The sequence below is a fragment of the Fundulus heteroclitus genome, chromosome 10 (genome assembly GCF_011125445.2).
Source record: "Fundulus heteroclitus isolate FHET01 chromosome 10, MU-UCD_Fhet_4.1, whole genome shotgun sequence".
Classification (NCBI taxonomy): Eukaryota; Metazoa; Chordata; class Actinopteri; order Cyprinodontiformes; family Fundulidae; genus Fundulus; species Fundulus heteroclitus.
In genome coordinates this window covers 27,666,603-27,686,581 of record NC_046370.1, presented here as the reverse complement: position 1 = coordinate 27,686,581, position 19,979 = coordinate 27,666,603, and the positions used below count along the sequence as shown (strand labels likewise).

Here is a 19,979-nt window from a genome sequence, read left to right as displayed (position 1 = left end):
GGATGGATAGAGCGAGATGCAGTCCTGGAGAACCACCTGTTGGAAGCTGCAAAAAAACATCATGTTGGCGCAGAAGTTCTCATTTCAGCAGGACAAGGCAGGGCTGGAACAGAATGGCTGAGATCAAAGCACTTTCATGCATTACAAAGACCAGGCCAAAATTCACAATCTGTGGCAAGATTTATTTGACGTTCAAACTCGGTCCAGTCTGACCGAGCTTGAGCTACTTTGCAAACATCGACAGGGAAAAGTTTAAGAACCCCAAAGGTGGAAAAATCACCGAGACATGCCTCAAAAGAACTGCAGCAGAGAGGTGGTTCTATGAGGTACTGACTCAGGTGGGCTGAATACGAAGACATTTTTTGGGCTTTTTCCTATTTGCAAAGAAGTTTGAAAAGTATGCATCATCTTCCTTCCACTTGATCACGAGCTGCTTGGTGTTGCTGTATCGCATGAAATCCCCAAACATACATCAAAGTCTGTGGTTGTAAAGTGGCAAAACGGAGGGGGAATATTCCTGTTTAATCTATTAGCTGTACAGCCTGCTGGAATCCAGAACAACACAAATTACATTTCAAGGTAAAAACTTTCACGAATAAAACCAAAAGTTAACAGCTGTCGTCATTTCACTCCTCCTGAAGGTCGATCTTGAGGAGCTCCACTCGTCTCTGTTTGGCTGCTTCAGAAAACCGGGCAACGGCCTCATTGGCCATTTTGCTCTGTGAACAAAACCAAAGGAAGTTCTCATCAGTTGCAGGATACAACCATAAATGATAATGATGATGTGCCATGAAGCAGAACACACAACGATCCGCTTGTGCCGCTCCCTCTGGAGTTTGAAGAATTCCTCCACTGTGAGCTCTTCCACCTTTTTCTTCAGGGCGATAAAGTTGCAGGATGGCGAATGAATTTTGTGCTCCTGCCTGATAAAACAAAACAACCTGAATAATGCCACACTTTTACACATTTAGAGACCCTTAATTACAACACAATGTGTTTCTGTATAGTAAATGCAACACAAACATGTACATTCCTCCTAAAAAGTCTTGCTCATTATGAAAGAAAGTGAAAAGGTGAAGGATTCTCCAAGTAAATGTTCACTCGCAAAAGTATTCACACCCAGTGTTTCCCATACATAGGTTTACTTGGGCGGCCTGCCCAGGTAAACAGAGACACACCCAGGAAAATAAATCTTAGAGCTCAGCCCAGCTTTAAACATCCCACAATGCTCTCCCTGGAATGGCTGCTGTGTTCCTTGGTCTTCGTGCTGCTGTTTGTTCTCTGATGTTCTCTAACAAACTTCCAAGGCCAGAAGCAGTACAGCTGCATCTATACTGGGATTAAATTGCTGACTTCTGAAGGCAAATGGATTTTAATTAGAGGTATCAGCAAAAGGGTACTGAACACACTTGTTTGTAGAACAAATCTGAAAATGTTTCCTTTTCCTTCAACCCTTTGATCATTGTCTACTTTGTTTTGGTCTGTCACACAAAGTTCCACCACAAAACATTAGGGCTTGTGGTTTGAATGTGTTTTATTTTTGACAGTTGATTTTACTATATAGGCTGTGTATTATTTCTCATTAATCTCTCTGCAGATTAAAAACCCACTAACTTAACCCATTCATTTCAGAGGTTGTAGGAATCTTATAATACACAGTATGTTCCTTTCTGAAGCCAACGTCCAGTGAGGTGTAGCTCTTACTGTGGGTCATCATCGGGCTCCCAGCCTTCCAGCTCCTTCAGGCAGAGGAAACACATGGCCACGTCTGGGCTGTTCTCTGTGGGGGTGTGGACAAAGCCAGCTTTGGCCATCTAGAGGAGCAGATGAGCAGACAGACAGCACTGAAACACGGCACACAAAGTTTTAACTTGGGATTCAAATGTTTGACTTCGGGGACTTTTCCCCACTTAAAATTCACTTCTAGACTCAAATTGTCCAGATTCTTCCTGCAGTTTTTACAACATTCTAGACAATGAGCTAAACGATAACTTGTTTAGTTGGATTCTTCTACAAAGTTGCAGTAGGTAACTATTGTATAAGTGTATTTTTTAACATATTAGTCAAAACTGTAACTATGTCCCCCTGACAGTAATATATCAGACAGATAATCTGTGAAAAAATAAGAAATCAAGCTTCTCTGGCTCCTTCCAGTGGTCCTACAGCTCCCAGGTCAGAAACAACCAATCAGAGCGAGGGGGGAATGTCTGCCTCTGATTGGTTGTTAGCAGTGTCAATCACTCTTGCGTATGCCCTGCTTGCATCTCGCCCTCAAACAGCAGTTCGCTCCTTCAAGCTGTAGGCAGCAGAGAGCGAGGGGAGGGACCTGGAAGGTGTGCTGGTTCAAACCTTCAGGCTAAGTCCACAGTTGGCTCAAAACTCCCTGCTGTAGCCACAAGTCATGTAGCAACACAACACTTCCAGCATGGCACAGTGATAAAGGGCCAGCTCTTTGCATCTGGACCAACTTAAAGATGCTTCGTTTGACTAACTCTAAAATCTGAATCGGATTTTCCTACACCACACACATCCTTGCAGTACGTGCTGCGGTAACTCAGGAAGTCCAACCGTCCCCAGGAGCTTCTTCTACACTGCCATTATTCAGTCTGCCCCATGTTTGTCCATCACTGAGTGGTTTGGCTCGACAATTATGTCTGTAGACAGGATCAGCAGGGCCGACGTTCCCTCCCCCCAGGACCTGTACAGGTCCAGGGTCAGGCAGCTAAAGTCTCTGCAGACCCCACACATCCTGGACACAAGCTGTTTAGACTGTTACCCTCAAGTCAGTGCTACTTAACAGTGTTTAATAATAATATAGTTGTTACATTTATTTGACTTCAGGGTAATTCACCAGAATACATTCAACCAGACAGACTGGTCTTACGGCAATGTAATGAGTTTGCAATTGCAATAAAATATCATTACAATATAGAGTTTTTAAAAAAAAAAAAAAAGTGTGCAGAAGAATGTTCAACCATGTTTGTAGTGCAAAGATAATGGTGCAAAAAATGCATTAATTTGAAAAGTTCAATGTTGGCAGTGCAAAACGTTCAGCTGTGTACTTTTAAATTTAAATTGATTATAAAAGTTCAGTGACGTTGGCAGTGCAAAAATAATGGTGCGAAAAAAATGTAAACAATGAAATACAATAACAGTTTTTCTGTTTTTGCACAAATGATAATCAAACTATATGTTAAAATGGCTGCTGTGGTTCTTTAAGACATATCTTTCCAACTTTCAACATAAATTTAACAATAATAATAATAATAATAATAATAATGATAAACAATGTGAGGTAAGAGGTAGAGTGGGATTAGGTCTAAAGGAATGTAATTACAAACAGGCTGTATGTGTGTAACAATGTCCAAGAAGGTTTACTGGAAATAAAAACGTTCAGAAATTAATGTGTTAAATACAAATCAGTCATATTGGATTTGGAGGTCGTGGTTGGTAAAATAAATAACTACAACTAAAAGTCCTTGATTATTCCCAAGGCTCTTCCTGTTTATCTTTACCCCAACTGGACACTAATTTACATCATTTCATACGAACAATTGAAGACAAAACACGAATGAGCCACTTTTTACGCCTGCTTGAAGCTTGACAGGTAGTTGGAGGCAGAAATATTTAGTACCTAAAAAGGTTAGAAAACCACCGGACGAAGCAACAACAATGGTAGCTAACCTCCAGCTATGAAAGACCACGGAGCGAACCTGCTATGCTATCCAGCTGTTTCTGGGCCACCAGGCTAACACTGAGATGTAACGTTTGCGGAACTCCGCAGGTTCAAACGTGTACTCACGTTTTCGGGGGTGCACGCGCAGTCTTTGTCGAACGGCCATCCGTCAAAGGTTTTAAGTCTGTTCTCAAAGATATAAAACTTGACATCCTCTTCCACGAGATTCTCCATTGTATTTATAAATGTCTATCGACTCTTTTCCCTTCAGCTCCTACCAGTGTCAGCTAACAGCCACTATGCTAGGGAGGTGTTTTAAAATTTCGGCGGGTGTTCACGTCGGCTGTTCTGATTGGGCCTTGCCTGGCTTCTTCCTCGTTGGTAACTAGAAACGTTGACACGATTGCCACCTAGTGGACATCTGGTAAATGTCAGGGCAGAATGACGCTAAATGTTCATATGGTATGTTTGAACGTTATTTAATGTTTACCTGTCAACCTGAAAATACATTACACGTAGGTTCACTCACCCTAGAACCACAAATCTTAGCAAAACAAAAGGAAACAGTGCAAAAATTCGCTCCAATCTCTTTTCATTCCATTTCTTTCAATTGATCATGGGTAATGTAGTTCATGACGGTCGAGGGTCGAAATAATGATATGCAAGTTTATAATGAGATACAAGGAGTTTTGTTTGAATTGTGACAGAAAGCAACTGAATTCAGAATATATGTAATATAATGTAGCTTATGTATTATTACCAGCATCATCATTGCAGCCAGATGCTACAGTAGATTTTGCTTTACTGAAAATATAGGAGAAAAAATAGAATTTAAACTCACACACGGCAAATAAATATATTAGTCAATATTGATGTTACAATTTAACAATTTATACAAATGCATCTGAGGATATAATAAACAGCGTTAGAGTAGCTTTTGTTTTGTGGATATTCAGAGGAGAAATGCTGGTAGTATCATTAGCATATCCAGTAGGTTGAAGATCTAAGACAATTAAGATCACTAATTTGTTCAGAATCTATCAGGAATTTACCAAACAATAGAGGTAACATGATAAGTCTGATTATTACCATTTTATGAGTAGTTACTAGGGTATGATGGTGTTAAGGGAAGTGAAATGGCAGAAAAGGCTGCTGGAAACAGATTTGTACATTTAATTAGTTAAACAGAAAATAAATCTATTAAAACAGAAAATTATGCAGAGACTGCAAAAACATTGTGAAGAAAAAGGAAAGGACAATAGTTTTTTTAACAAATGCAAAGGAAAACTTGATAAATGAGAAGTACAGGTTGAAGAAACATTAATTTAAAAAAAAAACTTAGATGTGGGCCCCGCTGGAATAAACATGTCACCATTCATTATGGGAACCATTGCAATGTAAAATGTGAGTGCAGTATTATATTGGACGGAAACACTGAATCAAAATTAATTTAAATGATTTCACAGGAATAACTCAAGAATTAAAACTTATCTGGCATTTAATGACATCTCTCCACCAGCTGGGGGCGCTAAGGCACCAATGCCGTTGTTTACCAACACCAGGAAGAAGGAGAATGAGGTGCGGGACCTCTGACGTCATCACCTTGCCAGGAACCGGTCACCACGCTCATTCCCCACCACGCTCTTCTCCCAGCTGACAGCAGTGGCATCCCGGCGCAGGGCGTCCTGATGCAGCGCGCAGGTCATGATGGAAGGACGGTGCGCTGCTGAGCCCTGGGCTGAGTTGGGTTTGTCAGTGAAGCCCGGTGCCCCGCTGGTCAGGCGTGGCGCTGGGACGGATGTTTTCATCTGTACCGGCAGTGAGGAGGTCTACGTGTTCAGTGCGCAGGAGAAAAGAGTCAGGGTGAGCAGCAGGTTTTAGTTCTTAAGTGATTAATCTGACTAACAGATGCTTCTCAGCAGGCTGGGGTATCGCGGAAATGTGTGTGCATATGAGTAAGTCGGTCCTTAAAGCACGATAAATATGATGCTAATGCAAACTGGAACGCAAACTGTACTGCTTTCACCCAATGGACATAATTTGAAAGGTCACCATTTATTTAAGGGCATCCACATCCAAATTGGATGAAGGGCTCCCCAGCATGTGCCATCCTCTCCTTAAAGGGCCCAAAAGCAATCGGGCAGTCTTTCATGGGGATGGATGGGCATGTCCTTCGTTTTGTCATCATCAGTTAGGCAGGTACTGTGAAAGGCCAGGAGTGGATTTGAGATGTGCTGCTGTTTGCAGCTGGAATATTGTGCTTGTGAACAAGCAACATGCTGGTGAAACAAGTCACTATTAAGCTGCCAAAACAGAGAAAAAAACACATCTGAGTTACAGGGTTAGGAGTGGCAAAATCTACTGTTAGGTGCATCTCAAGAAAGAAAGAAAGAAAGAAACAACAACTGGATGTTAATGGAATCCAACGGTGGTGGATGATTGCAGAATCATTTCCATTGTGAGGAGAAACCCCTTAACAGCAGCCAACCCAGTGAACAACACTCTCCAGGAGGGAGGTATTTAGTTTACTATAAAGAGAAGACTGCATGCGACACTCAAGAGCTTCAAGAATAGAAAAGCCAGATTGGGCTTTGCTTAAAAAAAAAAAAAAGAAAAAAAAATCCAACCAAGATCAACCTCTGCCAGAATGATAGCAAAGAAAAGGTATAAAGAAGGCGTGGACAGCTCATGATCCGAGGCGTACCGCCTCCTCTGTAAAGCACGGCGGAGGCAGTGTGATGGTTTGGGCGTGCGTGGCTGCCAGCTGCAGGGCGCTGGAGTTTATCGATGAGGCGACGCAGAACAAAAGCAGCTGAATGACTTCTGAGGTGTTCAGAGAGACGCGGTCTGCTCAAATCCAGCTGAATGCAGTCGGGCTGATTGGGTGACGTTTCAGAATCCGCCAGAAGGACCTGACCCAGAACATCCCGACGAAGCAACCCGGGAGTTTATCAAAGCAAACAGGTGGAATACTCTTGAATGGCCAGGCCAGTCACCTGATCTTAACCCACTTACTTGTTGAAGGGCCAACTGTGGACAGAAAGGCCCTCAAAACAAACAGCAACTGAAGGCGGCTGCAGTAAAGGCCTGATGTAAACCCAGCGCCCGGTGACGTCCAGGAGTTCAAGACCCGAGGCTGTGATTGGCCAACCAAGTATTAGATATGAACGTTTTATTTTCAGTTCATTTCAGATTACTTTTGAGCCCCTGAAATGAAGGGACTGCACTAAAAAAATACCGCAGTTCCTCCGATGCGTTCTTTTTCTTCAACCCATGGAATTAAAGCAGGAAGTCTGCATTTCAGCTGCATGGGTGTTGTTCCAGTTCATATTCATCGTGGTAATGGACAGGACCAACGTTTCCAAACCTGACTGCAGTGTACTGTGATATATAGAGTTTGAGGGGTGCATGGGTTATAATGCATGCACACAATCCAAATAAATGGAGAGAATCAGGCAATGTTTCAAAGAAAATCTTTATATTTAGTTAAAAAATAGTCTAAAAGTGTCCGTTTTAAACAGCTTTAATTTTCAGAAGCAAAACTTTTTGATCAGTATTTCTTTTAAGAGCTAAGTCTGCTTCAGCTTTATGCATCAGGACTAAGGGCAGCCATTGTTGTCAAGGTTCTAGTGGAGTCCTGATTCTATCTGTGACCTAAGCAGGAAAACAGTCCAGGTTGCCCTTAGTCCAGTCCTCAGCTCTGTTGTTTACTGTGCTGCAGGCGGTTCTTCAGCTGCCTGCTCCTGTCAGGGATCTGGATGTCAGCCATGACAAGCAGCTCCTGTTTGTGGCATGCAGGAGTGGAATTTACCGTGTCAACTTCCAGCTTCTGTCACACAGGTATAAATCGCTCCCTGTCACTCAGAAACACAACTTTTTCTAGCTTTAAGCGGCGTTTTACCTTCTCATTTGTTTTGGGTTCAAAGCGGATCCAGTGATGCAGGTTCCGGTCCCGCTGAGCTGAAGATCTCCTCCGACTTCCTCGCTGTCGCCGCCGATGGGGTGTCGTCTCTCCTCCTCGTCGACTCTGTGCTCCTGACCCTTTGCCAGACTGACAGGTCCTGGTTGTTGACTCTGTATAAAACACCACAACAGTCCCAGGCTAACCGCTGCGACGTGATTGGTTCCTTCTCGCTGCCAGTAGTCTCACCTTCTGTACAAGGCCACACAGAGTCAAAATGTGTGCTGCTTTGTGTGTGTTTGGGTGAGGTGACACAGCCCTCCTCCCCTGCCGCAGCATCAGATGCAGGTTTGTCTCGTTGCCACCTCCCCCTCCGGCCTGCTCTCTTCAAGCTTTTGTTCGGGGTGGAAGCTGCGCTCGCCAAGTCACCGGTTATACTCTGCGGCCTGCCAGACGGACGCCTGTGCTATCTCCCTCTGCGCCTCCCAGGATCCCGGCTTCGGGTCCTGCAGAGCCTCGAGCAGCCGGTGGTGTTTATTGGAGCATCTGCTGCCATGGAAACTGATGCAGGTTGCGCAGGGTGCTTGGTAGCTCTGGGCAAACAAGGCAGAGTGATGCTGATTAAGGCCGGCAGGGCCGGGTCAGAGAGACAGCGGGGCATCGCTGATTTTACCGAGGGCTGCGTCCCTGGCCCCGTGGAGTGTGCCTGTGTGGACAAAAGCCGTCTTTACTACAGCACCGGGTCAGACCTCCTCACACTGGGTCTGTCAGTGGGTTCCACTGGGAGAGAAGGACAAGAGTGGGCCGAGGAGGCGTCCGGGTCAACTGCCGCTTCCCTCAACAGACCCACCAGTTTAAATGTGAGCGGAGTCGTTGCTTTGGACCAGCCCACGTGCAACGATGCAGGTGAGTAGAGGAGACCGCATACGGCACCACGCTAAAGTTTTCACCCCCCCCTAAAACTTTAAGTCACGCTGAAACCACAGAATTCAATGTATTTTCTGCGATCAGGCCATTAAAAAGTAGGGTAGAGTTATGAAGGGGAAGGAAAGGGTACAGCATTGTCAAAACTGTGCAAATAAATATCAGAATTCAGACCCCCCCCCCCCTCCCCCCTTTCTCTGATACACCTAAATAACATCCAGTGCAACCAATGGCTTCAAAAGTCATTAACAGAGTCCTCCTGTGTTTTATGAAATGTTTATTTCAGGATTGGGAGAGATCGGCAAACACAAATAAGGACTCAAACACTGTTTCTGTTAGAATATAAGGCACACATTTATTATTCCCCACAGAACACAGCAACACAAAACAGCAAGCACTTCGCAGACACGCAAAGTAGCAAGCACTTAAAGCCTGGCAAGCTTTCAAACAGGCGTGTTGCTCCATCTCTTACCATGGTTAGGACTGGGAAGTCGGTCAGTCCGGTTAGAGCACAATCCACGCGGCCGGGCGTCCATACAACCCACGGTTGACTTCAATGACTGAGGGCGGTCCCCTCCTTTTTATACCAATAAACAATGTATCAGATGGGAGCGAGAGTGGCCACTTCTCCCTCCCATCTGAGCTGATCCTCCCGTTTCCAAAACAAAACCGTTGCCAGCATCTCAGCAGTGTGTGAAGCAAAATCATATTGCAAACTCAGATAATAGCGCAAATATAAGCAAAATAAGGAATACAGAATCAGTCTTTCCCACAACACATTGTCATAGGTTCCCACCACAACTTAAAGCAAGTTATAGCAAAATAACACAGGTTGTTCTTAGTTTTATGTGAGCAACATAACAGACACGAGCATATATGTTGCTCTTAGTTTAAAACTAACCAGTTTTTCCCAAAATACATTGTCAAAGAACAAAAATAATTCTTTAACATATCAGTCTAAAAGCAACTGTTTTGTTTCTGGCCTCAGAGATTTGTTGTAGTACATCAGTGAACCAAAAACAGCATAAAGACAAAGGAACACAGTAGAAAGGTCAGGGAGAGAGAAATGGAGAAAAATAAGGGGCACTGTTCAATGCATCATGTAAACATATGCTACCCCTAAAAAGCTCCCAGGACATGGCTGTCCTCCTAAACATGAGGCTGGGCAAGGAGGGCTTAGTCTGGGTATGTAGCCAAGAGGCCCATGGTAGCTCTGGACAGGAGAGAGTCCACAGACGTTCCTAGTTCAATCTGAGCTTCAGTTCTTTTTGAATTGAATCAGCAGAATCTTCCCTCTCTAGATGGGTAAAAGTGGCAGATTTATTTTACTGAAAAAAAAGAAAGTCCTCTTCCTAATTATGCACCACTTTATATTGGTCCGTCACATACCTGACAAAATGTGAAAAATACTTTAGCCCTTTAGTTAAAGCATGATACAGGTAACTGTGAGGAAGCTTTACATAAAAAAATATTTTGGTTGACTCAAAAAAAAAAAATCAAAAATTAAATGTCAGGCTTTTTAAATTTCCTTTTTATTGTATTGTATTTTCCTCATGTAGGGCATATAAAATAAATGAATTTGCATGTTGTAAATTGTATGATCAGAGAGACACTGACTTTGTTGAAGAGGTAGAGGTCTCAGAAGTATTTGTATCAGAAAGGAAACAGCTGAAGTTATAGTGTTACGCAGTTGAGATACTTCCCCAGGCTTTACCCATAGTACAGTACGGTGCGTCCTGCTTTCTAACAATAAAAAGGCAGTCGGGTTTAAACGCCTCCATCTTATACACTTTTAGTGCTCCTGTGTCAGCTACTGTAAAGTTGTCTTTAAGCATTTTAACATTCCAAATGATGTCCCTAAGGTGCTGGGCTGGTAACAGGGTTGTTATTTAAACATTGTTTTTGTATTGTACGCCATGTGACGGTGGACTCTGGACGTGTTTTACGTCTCCAGGTGAAGTTCAGCTGCTCAGTCTGTCGGCCAGAGGGCGGCTGCAGAGGATCAGCCTCCCTGTTAGGGGACCGGAGGAAGGATCGAACAAGCTCCCCTCCTCAGCTGTTGGCCGCAGTGTCGGGGACCTGCTGTCTGCCATCGGGGACGTCTGTGAGAGGTACAGCAACGGAAACCATTACGTCAGTGTCTGTCGTGTTTGTGTCCCAGCATTGGCAGACCTTACGTGCTTTTATCCCGTTCTCCTACAGGGCATCGGTGCTGGAAAAAGTCATCAGATGGAAGAACCAGACTCTGAAGCAGCTGAATCAAGTGCTTAACGTAAGCTTCCTGCTGACAGACGGAGCAAAGACCGAAGAGAAGCCGATCAGGTGCTGCGCTTCAGTGGGGTGGAGCAGACTGCTTCAGAAGGACTCTCTGAATCTGGCGTGCGTCCTGCAGAATTTCAGTCCCTACATCCTGGAGCGAGGCTGGACGCTGAGCCTCACCGTCCTCCCTCTGTCCTGCTCTCCCCAGGCCGCAGAAGAAGCCCGCTCTGTAAATTACTCATTCCCGTTCTGCAGTCTCTGTCCGGGGGAGTCGTTGGAGGTGTCCCTGCCTGTCGCGGCTGCGGGCGACGCCTCCTTCCCCGTCACCGTGGCCTGCTCGCTCGTCTTCTCCCTCTGCAGTTTCCTGGGAGGAGAGGAGGCGGCGACCCCTCCTGACCTGCCGGGCGGCTGCTTCAGTTTGCCTCTGAACACCCTGACGGTGGACTGGCTGCACGCCCTGCGGCTGATCAGTCCCACATCCACGCAGAAAACGCTCCCGCCGCAGTCCAGCAGCAACCCAGCAGGCGACCTCCGAGCTTTTCTAAGCTCACGGCGGGCCGGGTGCAGAGCAGGAGACGGGGCGCCCCGGCCGGAGGGGTACTCTGCTAGGGTCCGTGTGTCGTCAGAGCTACTGGGGCATACACTGAGGGGGCAAAGAGCTGATCCAGACCCCAAGGTGTCTGAGTCGGCCCCGCGGAGCTTCTGCGTCTCTTTGCTTGAGTGGCTGTTGTCTGAAGAATGTGGCGGCGTGAGGATGGGACATAAAGGAGACAAGACTGACATAAGCAGCTCGGTGATCTGTGGCCGCGCACCAAATGACGCCACGGTCAAACTGACGGCGAAAGAGGTAAACTGCTCACCATAACGACGATGTTACTCCCACACGCCTTTTGTACAATTTCAGAGTCCATCTTCTGGTCTACAGGTGCATTTAGAGGAGAAGAGTGATGTGAAGGAGGAGTCCCTGGTCAGCGTGGAGGTTCAGGTGGAGAGCTCGTCAGCAGCAGCCGTGTGCGGCCTGCACCACGCCGTGCTGCGCCGCATTCAGGTAAAAACAGCCTACGCTCTGAAACTTACCTGCAACCTCAGAGAAGCTTCCAGGTTATTCTCAAATTCCTCTAGTGTGGTGTTTGAAGCTCTCTGTGATTTTTACCTGTGAAAAGTGCTGATTGAAAAAAAAAAATAACTTGACTTGCGTACTTTGAGGAGAGAACGGAATGAATGCAAATAATGGCAGAGTTCGTGAAAAATGGACTTATGTCTCAAAAGGCAGGAGATTCACCATTAAATTGGCCGGTGGTGGTCAAATCAGTTGATTTTCAAGATGCAACGCCCTGAAAATGTGGAAACTTAAAAATACGACCTTTTTCAGATCAGTGAATGCATCTTAATTTGAGCGCTAACGAGCAGCTCGTCAGTGGGGTCGGTGGTCCTGAGAGGCAGACTTGGTTAGGGGAAGAAAGAAGCCGCTTCTGACGTAAACGTGATATATTTCCGCCTTGTTGAGTGGCGGAAATATATCGGGAGGTAAAACTGTCTGGGCTCTCAATACAACCTTTCTGTTCGACAAAATAAAAGAGCTCAAAATTATAGCTTACTCTGTAACGTTTTAATCGTAATTAGAACATCGTGCAAGTCCAGCCTGGGCGCTCGGACAAACACACTCGTATAATACTGCTTTATTTATTATTTTTGCTGTTTAGCAAAGTAGTTCTTCTTCTGTGTTTTTTTTTTTTTTTTTTTTTTTTTTTAGGAAAATGTATAACTGCACATGTCAGAGTGGTTATATTCTGAATAAACCCAGGTGCACAAACAGGTCAGGCCATCCACCTAAACTGGATATGCATATGATCGGATTGATTGAAAAACTATGTTACTAGAGCAGAGGGCTGAAACTAATTGCGTTAAAGCAGAGACGCATCTAAAGACTCCCTCGAGGACTGGAGTTTGAGACCAGTGACTTAAATGATTTACATGCATTTTATGTTCCTCAGTTCACAGACTGATGCATATTTCTAAATACATAGGACAAACACAGAGGAATATTTAAAGTTCCATCCACCTGAGTTTGTTTGCTTCATTTTCTCAGGTGTGTAAGGTTATTGTATGGAGCCAAACGTGATTCACTTTCATCGTAGCCCTGACTCATAGGACCTTCATTAAAAGGGTTGATGCTCCTTTGGTTAGAAACAGCTGAATACAGTCATTTCAGTGTAATTAGGTGGGTTTTATTACTTTGTAGGTTATTTTTCTCAAATTAAAACGTTTGCGTTCAATGTTGTACATCCCGAGTTGAGCATGAAGCAATGCGCCGCACGTTTTTTGTGCCTAGACACGGATCGCACATGAGGCCTCAGCTCTAGATTGCACGACTAAAGGCTGTCCAGTGATCATCTTACCTGAGCTGTGGATGTCCGCAGCTCCTCCAGAGTTACCATGGATTCTTCTCTAAGTAACTCTCTCCTTTTCCAGCCTGCCAGTTTAGGTGGACGGCCATGTCTTGGTAGATTTGCGTTGGAGCCATACTTTAAATTTTCATATGATAGATTAAAGGAGCTCCGTGAGACGTTCAAAGCTTGGAATACTGTTCTATATCCCAACTCTGCTTTAAACTCCTCCACAACCTCCTCCCTGACATGTCTGCTGGGTTCCTTGGTCTTCATGCTGTTTGTTCTCTAATGTTCTCTAAGAAACCTCTTGAGGCCTTCATAGAACAGCTGCAGAATAATTTAGACACAGAGGGATTCCATTTACTAATAAGAGGACTTCTGAAGGCAATGGGTCGCACTTGATTTGATTTAGGAGTTCCAGATTTTTATTTTTTTAAGAGACTGAAAAAAAACAAAAACTTATTTTCTTTTGAGTGCAAAATTACAACACTTTGACTTGGTCTAACACTTAACAATCCTAATAAAATTGACTGAAAAGCGTGGCTGTTGTGGTAGAAACTGTAAAAAAGTTCAGGGGGTGTGAATACAAATATTTGTCCAGCTTGCAACTCATTTGTATTTGGCTATTCAATCTCCTGCCTGAGTTCTAAAAAGATTTGCTTTATCCTGCCATATTTGTTGTGCGCCATCTTCATATTCTTACCTTATTTGTTGTAGGAAGACACTGTTTCTCTCCTTTTTATATAAAATAAATAGCTCTGTTGTAATACACAGACTCTGCTGCTGAAGGCTCCTGTGAAAGCCTGGTCCTCCAACAAGGTGCAGATTTCAGGTTTGCGACAAACACTGCAACGAGCTGAGGTAAGAAGACCTGCGTATTAAAGCATGTTCGTAACATTTGGCTTAATTCTCTTAGACATCCATTGTAGAACACCGTGGCAGTATATCCAGGGTTCCCACGGTACTTAAAAGCCTTGAAAGTTTGTGAAGTTGGAAAAAATAAGTTCAAGGCCCTGGAAGGTTTGTGAAAACGGGCATTAAAAACATCTGTACTTAAAAGTCCTTGAATGCTTTTTTTGGGGGTTGAAATTTCCCATAGATAACGACCGCTAGCAACACGTCATTATTTTAATTTTTTTTGTTCAGCACTGCATATGTGTGTTTACTGTATGCAGTCAACATAGTTAACATGTGCTTAACAGCATATGCATTCAATCTTCTTGCGGGTGAATTGTTGAATTGCAAGTCCGAGTAATGGAGTCGGTGAGTAATGCCATGCCCGGAAAAGGCTAAATTCAGGTTCCATGGCTGAGATAAAGAACGAAATGGCTAATTAATAATAGAGATTTATCTTGTTATCGCTGATAGTCTATACCAAGGCCTACATTTAAAATTGTATGTATTAACACTGTCCTAGAGCCATCAAGACATTAGGTTTTATTCCTACTAATAAAGAAATTGCATGGTATTAAAAGTGCCCTAAAGAATAAAACCTAGTTCAGTCAGCCCTGATATTTGTATTTTTACTAAATCCATCCATTAATTTATGAATTTGTTTCTGCTGTAATGTTACTAAAGGCTACTATAAGCATGTGCTTAGACACTCTGCTTTTCAAACAGGTGTTTCAACTGCTTAAGTCTCAGATGTGAGGTGATTATCTTTAGTTTTCAAATAACATTTAGCATTGTGTTACCTTTGTTATTGTACAGCTCTCGCTATAGTCAGCTTCCAGCCGTATCGCCCTGACGAGGGTTGTTTGTGCCAGAACAGAGGGTCGTGATGCCCGAAGCTTCGTTTACAAAGCTAGCGCTCCAAAATGGCTTTGATTTTGGGAAGTTGTCCAGTAAAAAATATGCAACTGGTTTTTGGCCATTGCACTTTTTCAGTATTTTTGCTGTGGAATGCAACTTGTGCATCATTCTAACAATAGAGATGTCAAGAAGAGGAAGTGTTCACTTATTCAGGAGGACTTTGCTCAGGTTTCTCCCAATAAAGTGTTTATCAAAATGGGACCCAGTAACTAAAGCATCTTTACTTTCTTTTCACTCATTTTCACTGAGGCTACCTCACATAAGCAGGATGCAATTACAAGTGTTCTAATGTGTTTAGATAATTCTCCAGTCCATCATTTCATGCAATTGAGACATGTACACTTGGCTGATTCTTTTCTTGTCAAATATTTATTTACTCACCACTAGATGGCCTTATTGAGCATTTGAAGCTTAAATGAGGCTTCAAGAAATGAACCATTTTGCAACACATTTGCTGAAGCATTGTGGATATGAATCTAGGCTATAAAATCAATTCACTTTCATTGATCTGATCTAACAACTGCTATGCCATTCAGTTTTTGCTTTTCATTTACATTGTATTAAAATAGTTTCTTGATGACATTCAGCAGTAGGTAAATGCTGCTGTGCATGGTCCTTAAATTTAAGAATATTGCTCTTGGAAAATTATTGAAAGGTCCTTGAATTTGATGTTAACCAAGATGTGGGCTCTCTGTTTATCACTCCTACTACCACCCGCTACTTACATCCATTATTGATGGCCATCGTTGCATAAGTTTTTTTTTTTTTTTAGTCTTTTTCAGGGAGGCCATGTCTGCTATGAAGACTTCTAAGAGCTGTGCTGTTTAGAATTCAGTTGAAACCAAGCAACCATGTTGTTTCTTTCCTTCTCTTGTGTGATCAGATTCAGCAAGGTCAAATCTCAGAGGCCCTGAGCGTGGGCATGTCCTCTGGGCAGATGCAGCGGATCCTTCTCCGTGTTTACCAGCAGCTTAGAGACGGTCCTCTCCTCATGGTCTAACACCTACTCAGCTGCCCTCGACCTCGCTCGGCATTCGGGAACCCGACCATGCAGCGGCATTCATGGGGCCTAATTATCTTCAATGTAAACACCATGTAAATTCCTGCTGTGATTCAGTCTCTCCACAAACAGAGGATTCGGGGCATGCCTTTTAAAATGCCCTTATGTACGGATTTATATGAAAGCTAATGTTGGATTAACTATTCATACCTTGTGAACCTTCTCCTGTTTTTGCATTTATAGCCACAGCCTTTATTATATTTTATTGGATTTTAGGCACAAGACCAAAACAATGTAAAGCATAATGTGTAAATGACAAACAGGTTTCATTTATTTTTATTTTTACAAATAAAAATCTGAAAAGTGCGACGTGTCTTTGTGAAATGCCCCCATCTTTTAAAGGTACGTTTCTACCAGCTTTTACACCTGGACATTAAAAGGTTGATTCATTCTTCTTTGCAAAGAAGCTCTAGCTCAGTCAGAAACAGCAGTTTCCAAGTCTTCTGAATCTTCTTAAAGTGATTCACTTCTGAACTTGAACTGAACCGTTCTAACACATGAATATGCTTTGATCATTCAGTGGTAGCTCTTGCTGTATGTCTAAAGCCATTATCCTGCTGGAAGGTGAACCTCTACCACAGTCTCATCTACTGTGGCCTTTAACAGGTCTTCTTCCAGGATTGTCCTGGATTATCTCCATCTATCTTCAATTAGCTCTGACCAGTTTTCCTATTCTTGTTAAAGTAACGTATCCCCACACCACGATCATGTGCAGTGGTAATTTTCTGCCACACATGGTGAAAGTTCTGCCTTGTTCCTCATGTTTACTGTGTCCCGCTCATGGCAAATTTCATAGGGAACTTCTTGTGGTCTTTTTTTTTTTTTTACAAATTTTTTTTTGGACCAGATTTGTGGAGTGTATGATTTTTTTTTTTTTTTTTTTGACAGACTATCCCTCCTTAGCTGTGGAGGTCTGTAGCTCCTCCAGAGTTACCATGGGCATCTAGGCTGCTTCTCCTCTGGCCCAGCCTTTAAGTTATTGGCCATGTCTTGGTCAGTTTGCAGTAGTTACTCTATTCATTTTCATGTGATGCATTGAACAGAGCTCTGTAAGATTCTTTTTTTGACTGAACTCTGCTTTATATTCTCCATAACCTGTTTGCTGTGTTCCTGGGTCTTCATGATGTGGTTTGTTCTCTAACAAACCTCTGAGGCCTTCAGAAAACAGCTGTATTTATACTCAGACTACCTACACATAGACTCTATTTTCCAATTAGTTAAGTTCTTGAAGACAATCATTTACACTGATTTTATTTAGTGATAGAGGAAAGGGAGCTGAATATGAATGCACACCACTGTTTCAAGAATTTGGTTTGCTTGCCTTAGTTTGTGCTAAACTGTAATTTGAGGGACTCCAAGCATTGTGAAAACTTCTGGAAAGCAAAACATCCAATTTATCTATGACCATCACCTTCTTAATAGCTTTTGACAATTAAATTAAAATGTTTCTGTTACTTTTAACACATTTAGTGGGTTTTGTGCGATTATGCAATGAAACTCTGCCCTAGTTGTACATTGTGACGGGGAAGAGTTCAATATATACATTTAAGTTAAAGGACTGTTCTACATATGGCTGAGTGATTCGCAGGTAAAATCCTTCTGCCTTGACTGGAGCTATAACACAAGTTTTAGATCCTGATTGTTGGAGGAGAGTTTCATGCTGAACGTTGTCTGATCTAACACCATGAATGTGTTAAGTTCGAAGAGGTCTATAAAGGAACCAAAATATGAGAGGTTTCCAGGTTAATTAACAGATCAAGAAGAACATAAACAGAACAGGAGAGTAAATATTGAAAATGTCACCCTCTGTCGCATTTACTTGTTTAAATATAAGTTAAATAGGAGAGTCATACACTGTTATACTGTTTCTACTCAGCTGCCAATAAACTTTTATAGAGCTACAATTGAAAGTATCTTGTGTGACAGTGTGGTATAGGAGCTGCACAGCACAGGAGCGGAAGGATCTAGCACAGGTGGTGTGAGGTCCGCACAGGGGATTGTGGGATGCCGTGTACAAGATCTAGACAAGGTTTATGCAGCATGAGTCCAGAAAAGAGCCAGGCATAATTCAACAGATCCCACCCACCCAGGAAATGCACTTTTCCATCAGGAAAACAGTTCAAGAATATTAAATCAAAAAAGAATACACTTAAAAACAGCTTTATTCCCAAAGCTGTGAGGGCCATCGCCCCCTGCTGAGAATCAAATAAACTACCAGCCCAGTTCATAGTCTTAAATGGCTACAAACATACTACTGGTTCCACACACCGTCTCTCATTTGCTAATGTGTCTGTTTGGACATCCATGCAAATTGCACATTAAATTATAACTATTAAGTTAACAGCATAGTATTTTACTGTGCGCATGAGTGTATTAGACAACGGAGCGTTCGTCTGCAAGCTCTAAGCATGTGTTGGTTCAATCAACTAATTTCTGGGAGAAAAAAAAGTTTGGAAACATGTCTTGTGTCAGCTGATGTTTTACCAAAATTTCATTATGGTGGGCATTAATAAGAGAGGCAGCACAGAGACAAAAGGTAACGCTGAAGGAGATCCACAGCAGAGACCGGAGGGTCTGTCCATAGAACCACAATACTCTTCATAGAGCTGGGCTCTGGCCAGAAGAAAAAGCCATTACTTGGTGTTAAAAATAACACACTTTTTGAGTTTGCCAAAAGGCACATGGGCGACTCCCCAAATATATGGAGGAAGATACTCTGGATAGATAAAATTAAAATAGAATTTTTAGGCCATCGATGAAAACGCTGTTTGGTGCAAACCCAACACATCCCATCACCCCAAAAATGCTATACCCTCAGTGAAGCATTATGGTGGCACCATCATGCTGTGGGGATATTTTTCAGCCGCAGGAATTGCAAAACTGGTCTGAGTCGAAGAGCAGACGCATGGTACTAAATAGAGGAATGTTCTTGAGTAGAACTGCTGTCAGTCTGCCTATGATTTGAGCCTGGGATTGAGGTCAAGCTTCCAGCAGGTCAACAACCTGAAGCATACTGCTAAAGTAACAAAATTAAGGGAAAACATTTAAATGTCTTAGAATGGCCTAGACAAAGTCCATATCCTCAATCTAAATTAGAATGTGTGGTTAGACTTGAAGATTACTGATCAAGGAGCAAAACCATCTAAGATGAAGAAGCTGGAGCTGCTCCAGCAGAACTTCTCAATACATTTGCAAGGCATTGTAGATGTGTATGTACATCTGTTTTTAAAATTGTACAGAGAGGGGAAAAAGGGAGGTTGCAGTTGTGCAAAACAGTTTTTTGGTTTCACAGCAATGTAGCTGACTAATCAGGCTGTAAAGTGTGCCTGAGAAAAAGAAAGCCTTGGAAAAGAAACTGGTTTGTTTGGGTAAATAGTGCTCTGTAGCACCAACCTGAAGGTAAAAGTCTAAACAGTTTGTGTGCAGGATGTGTAGGGTCTGCAGAGATGTTAGCTGCTCTTTTTCTGACCCTGGACCTGTACAAGTCCCCTTTATGTCTTTTGAACAATAACATCACAGTATTTGCTGCAGAGTTGCTAAACAAAGTCATGGACTTCCGGCAAACCAATTTTGTTAATCCATTTTTATTTCTCCCATCGATTTTGTAGTCCAAGCTGGTGGATGGCGAAGTGAATGAGTCAAAATGTCCGGTTGTTTGGTGCTTTAACCCACACAACTAATTACACTGTACCCTGGCATACTCCAAAAATGGCCGAACAGGGTGGCGTGGGAGCGCTCTGCGAGGGTGCGGGGTGGGAAGACCCAAAAGAGTGGCTGTGGGGCAACAATGTTGAGGAATTCAGACCAATGCATTGTAGTTCCACTTTATATAAACCACACCTGAATGATTTAAACGTGAAAAGGAAGAATTGAAAAACATGACATGTCCCTTTAATTCTGGCTGGATATTTGGCCACTCTTCCAATGGTAATTGGTTGAGTTTCCCATCAACATAGA

General features: G+C 43.0%; 2 protein-coding genes across 2 annotated transcripts; one reads left to right on the top strand and one right to left on the bottom strand.

The window, feature by feature from the left end:
- Positions 1 to 161: 161 nt before the first annotated feature.
- birc5a (baculoviral IAP repeat containing 5a) lies at positions 162 to 4,006 on the bottom strand. The gene is made up of 4 exons (XM_012876144.3): positions 3,803 to 4,006; positions 1,705 to 1,814; positions 806 to 923; positions 162 to 719 (listed from the first exon to the last, which is right to left on the bottom strand). The coding sequence occupies exons 1-4, from the start codon at positions 3,908 to 3,910 to the stop codon at positions 627 to 629; spliced, it is 429 nt and encodes a 142-aa protein (XP_012731598.1). The 5' UTR covers positions 3,911 to 4,006; the 3' UTR covers positions 162 to 626.
- Positions 4,007 to 5,213: 1,207 nt separating this feature from the next.
- On the top strand, positions 5,214 to 16,328 carry faap100 (FA core complex associated protein 100). Its single transcript, XM_012876143.3, has 8 exons — positions 5,214 to 5,539; positions 7,398 to 7,516; positions 7,603 to 8,483; positions 10,456 to 10,612; positions 10,704 to 11,607; positions 11,686 to 11,808; positions 13,925 to 14,011; positions 15,846 to 16,328. Exons 1-8 carry the CDS (start codon positions 5,381 to 5,383, stop codon positions 15,960 to 15,962), a joined length of 2,547 nt encoding a protein of 848 aa, XP_012731597.2. The 5' UTR covers positions 5,214 to 5,380; the 3' UTR covers positions 15,963 to 16,328.
- Positions 16,329 to 19,979: the final 3,651 nt, after the last annotated feature.

What these genes read in the sequence shown, in the direction of transcription:
- faap100 (XM_012876143.3), top strand. Translation starts at nt 5,381, where the DNA reads ATGATGGAAGGACGGTGCGCTGCTGAGCCCTGGGCTGAGTTGGGTTTG. An exon ending in TTCCAGCTTCTGTCACACAG is followed by an intron (nt 7,517 to 7,602) that starts GTATAAATCGCT and finishes TTGGGTTCAAAG; the next exon opens with CGGATCCAGTGATGCAGGTT. An exon ending in GCCCACGTGCAACGATGCAG is followed by an intron (nt 8,484 to 10,455) that starts GTGAGTAGAGGA and finishes TTACGTCTCCAG; the next exon opens with GTGAAGTTCAGCTGCTCAGT.
- birc5a (XM_012876144.3), bottom strand. Translation starts at nt 3,910, where the DNA reads ATGGAGAATCTCGTGGAAGAGGATGTCAAGTTTTATATCTTTGAGAAC. An exon ending in GCGCGTGCACCCCCGAAAAC is followed by an intron (nt 1,815 to 3,802) that starts GTGAGTACACGT and finishes CTGCTCCTCTAG; the next exon opens with ATGGCCAAAGCTGGCTTTGT. An exon ending in AGCGGCACAAGCGGATCGTT is followed by an intron (nt 720 to 805) that starts GTGTGTTCTGCT and finishes TTTTGTTCACAG; the next exon opens with AGCAAAATGGCCAATGAGGC.